The 1,804-nt window shown below is 56.3% G+C and overlaps 1 protein-coding gene across 1 annotated transcript; it reads left to right on the forward strand.

Moving 5' to 3' along the window:
• The first annotated feature begins 678 nt into the window (after positions 1–678).
• On the forward strand, positions 679–1,362 carry LOC119576287 (loricrin-like). Its single transcript, XM_037923893.1, has one exon. The coding sequence runs from the start codon at positions 679–681 to the stop codon at positions 1,360–1,362; it is 684 nt and encodes a 227-aa protein (XP_037779821.1).
• Positions 1,363–1,804: the final 442 nt, after the last annotated feature.

The raw sequence follows: 1,804 nt of genomic DNA on the forward strand, positions 1-1,804 counted from the left end.
ATATTTATATATATATATATATATATATATATATATATATATATATATATATATATATATATATATATGAGTGTGTGTGTGTGTGTGTGTGTGTGTGTGTGTGTGTGTGTGTGTGTGTGTGTGTGTGGTGTGTGTGTGTGTGATGTGTTATCATTATATATATATATATATATATATATATATATATATATATATATATATATATATATATATATATATATATATATATATATATATATAACCTTTTGGCTAGTACAGCAGGATGAGAGAGACCGAGCGCCAGAGTGCGAGAGAGGCAGGCAAAGAGGGAAAGCGAAAGAGTTATCACCTTGATGGCAATACTTTTCCCATCATCAGCCGCGACCAACAATAAAACATCGTTGCAGCAGCTTCGCAATCAGGGTGCAACAATTCCATGACGCTGAGTACAAAAGCCGCTGCTGATGTTATTTCTCCGGGGTGTGGGCGTGTTTCATCCTGGGCGAGGTGCAGGGGCCGGCGGAGACAGTACGAAGGTGTGTCCACCGGAGAAGAAGTGCTTAGGAGAGCTCTGGGGCCCTCAGGGGAGGAGCTGCCTTGGGGGACGAGCCTCTCAGGGGACGAGCCTCTCAGGGGACGAGCTGCCTTGGGGACGAGCCTCTCAGGGGACGAGCTGCTTTGGGGCGAGCCTCTCAGGGGATGAGCTGCCTTGGGGACGAGTCCTCTCAGGGGGGAGCTCCTCGGGGACGAGCTCTCATGGGGATGAGTGCTTCTCGGGGGGAGCCTCCGGGGGAGCTGCTTTGGGGGAGGAGCTCTGGGACGGGCTCAGGAGGCTGCTTGGGGGACGAGCCTCTCAGGGGAGGAGCTGCCTTGGGGGACGGAGCCTCTCTAGGGAGGGAGCTGCTTCGGGGGACGAGCCTCGGGGACGAGCCCTCAGGGGAGGGAGCTGCTCGGGGACGAGCCTCTCAGGGGAGGAGCTGCCTCGGGGGACGAGCCTCTCAGGGGAGGAGCTGCGTTGGGGACGAGCCTCTCAGGGGAGGAGCTGCCTTGGGGGCGGCCTTCAGGGGGCCTCTCAGGGGAGGAGCTGCTCGGGGGACGCCTCCAGGGGGAGGCCTCGGGGACGAGCCTCTCAGGGCCTCTCAGGGGCTGCTGGGGGACGAGCCTCTCAGGGGAGGAGCTGCCTCGGGGGACGAGCCTCTCAGGGGAGGAGCTGCCTCGGGGGACAACCCTCGAGGGAGCTCTCAGGGGCAGCCTCGGGGGAGAGCTCTCTCGGGGGAGGACCTTCAGGGGAGGAGCTGCCTCGGGGAGACAGGAGGCCTCTCAGGGGAGGAGCTGCCTCGCGGGAACGAGCCTCTCAGGCATGACTGCCTGGGACAACCCTGAGGTCGAGCCTCTCAGGGGCGAGCCGTCTCAGGCGGAATCTGCCCGTCTAGGGAATGTCCGGAGGTCTCGGGGGACGATCTCAGGGGAGGAGCTGCCTCGGGACGAGCCTTCAGGCGGCGAGTCTCCAGGGATGAGACCCTGCTCGGCTGCGGCACTTCAGGGGAGCACTGCCTCGGAGGTGTAACCTTATCAAGGATGGACTGCATTTCGGGTGTAGACTCTTTCATTGGTAGGGCAAGTCAATAGTGTGGATGGTTGCTTGGGGTAATGCTTCAGGGGGTAGCTGTGGGTTGTACATTACAGGGAACGAGTTTCCTTTGGGAACAGCTCTCAGGGGAGAGCTTAGCTTTGGGGGATGAGCCTTCATGTGGTGATTACTGTCCTCGGTATGAGCACTTATATGCTTATTTCATTATCATCATTATTTCAATTTTCATTATTA

The sequence above is a fragment of the Penaeus monodon genome, chromosome 1 (assembly GCF_015228065.2).
Source record: "Penaeus monodon isolate SGIC_2016 chromosome 1, NSTDA_Pmon_1, whole genome shotgun sequence".
NCBI lineage: Eukaryota > Metazoa > Arthropoda > Malacostraca > Decapoda > Penaeidae > Penaeus > Penaeus monodon.

Excerpts from the sequence above, each read along its gene's own strand:
- LOC119576287 (XM_037923893.1), top strand. The coding sequence starts at position 679 with ATGAGCTGCCTTGGGGACGAGTCCTCTCAGGGGGGAGCTCCTCGGGGA.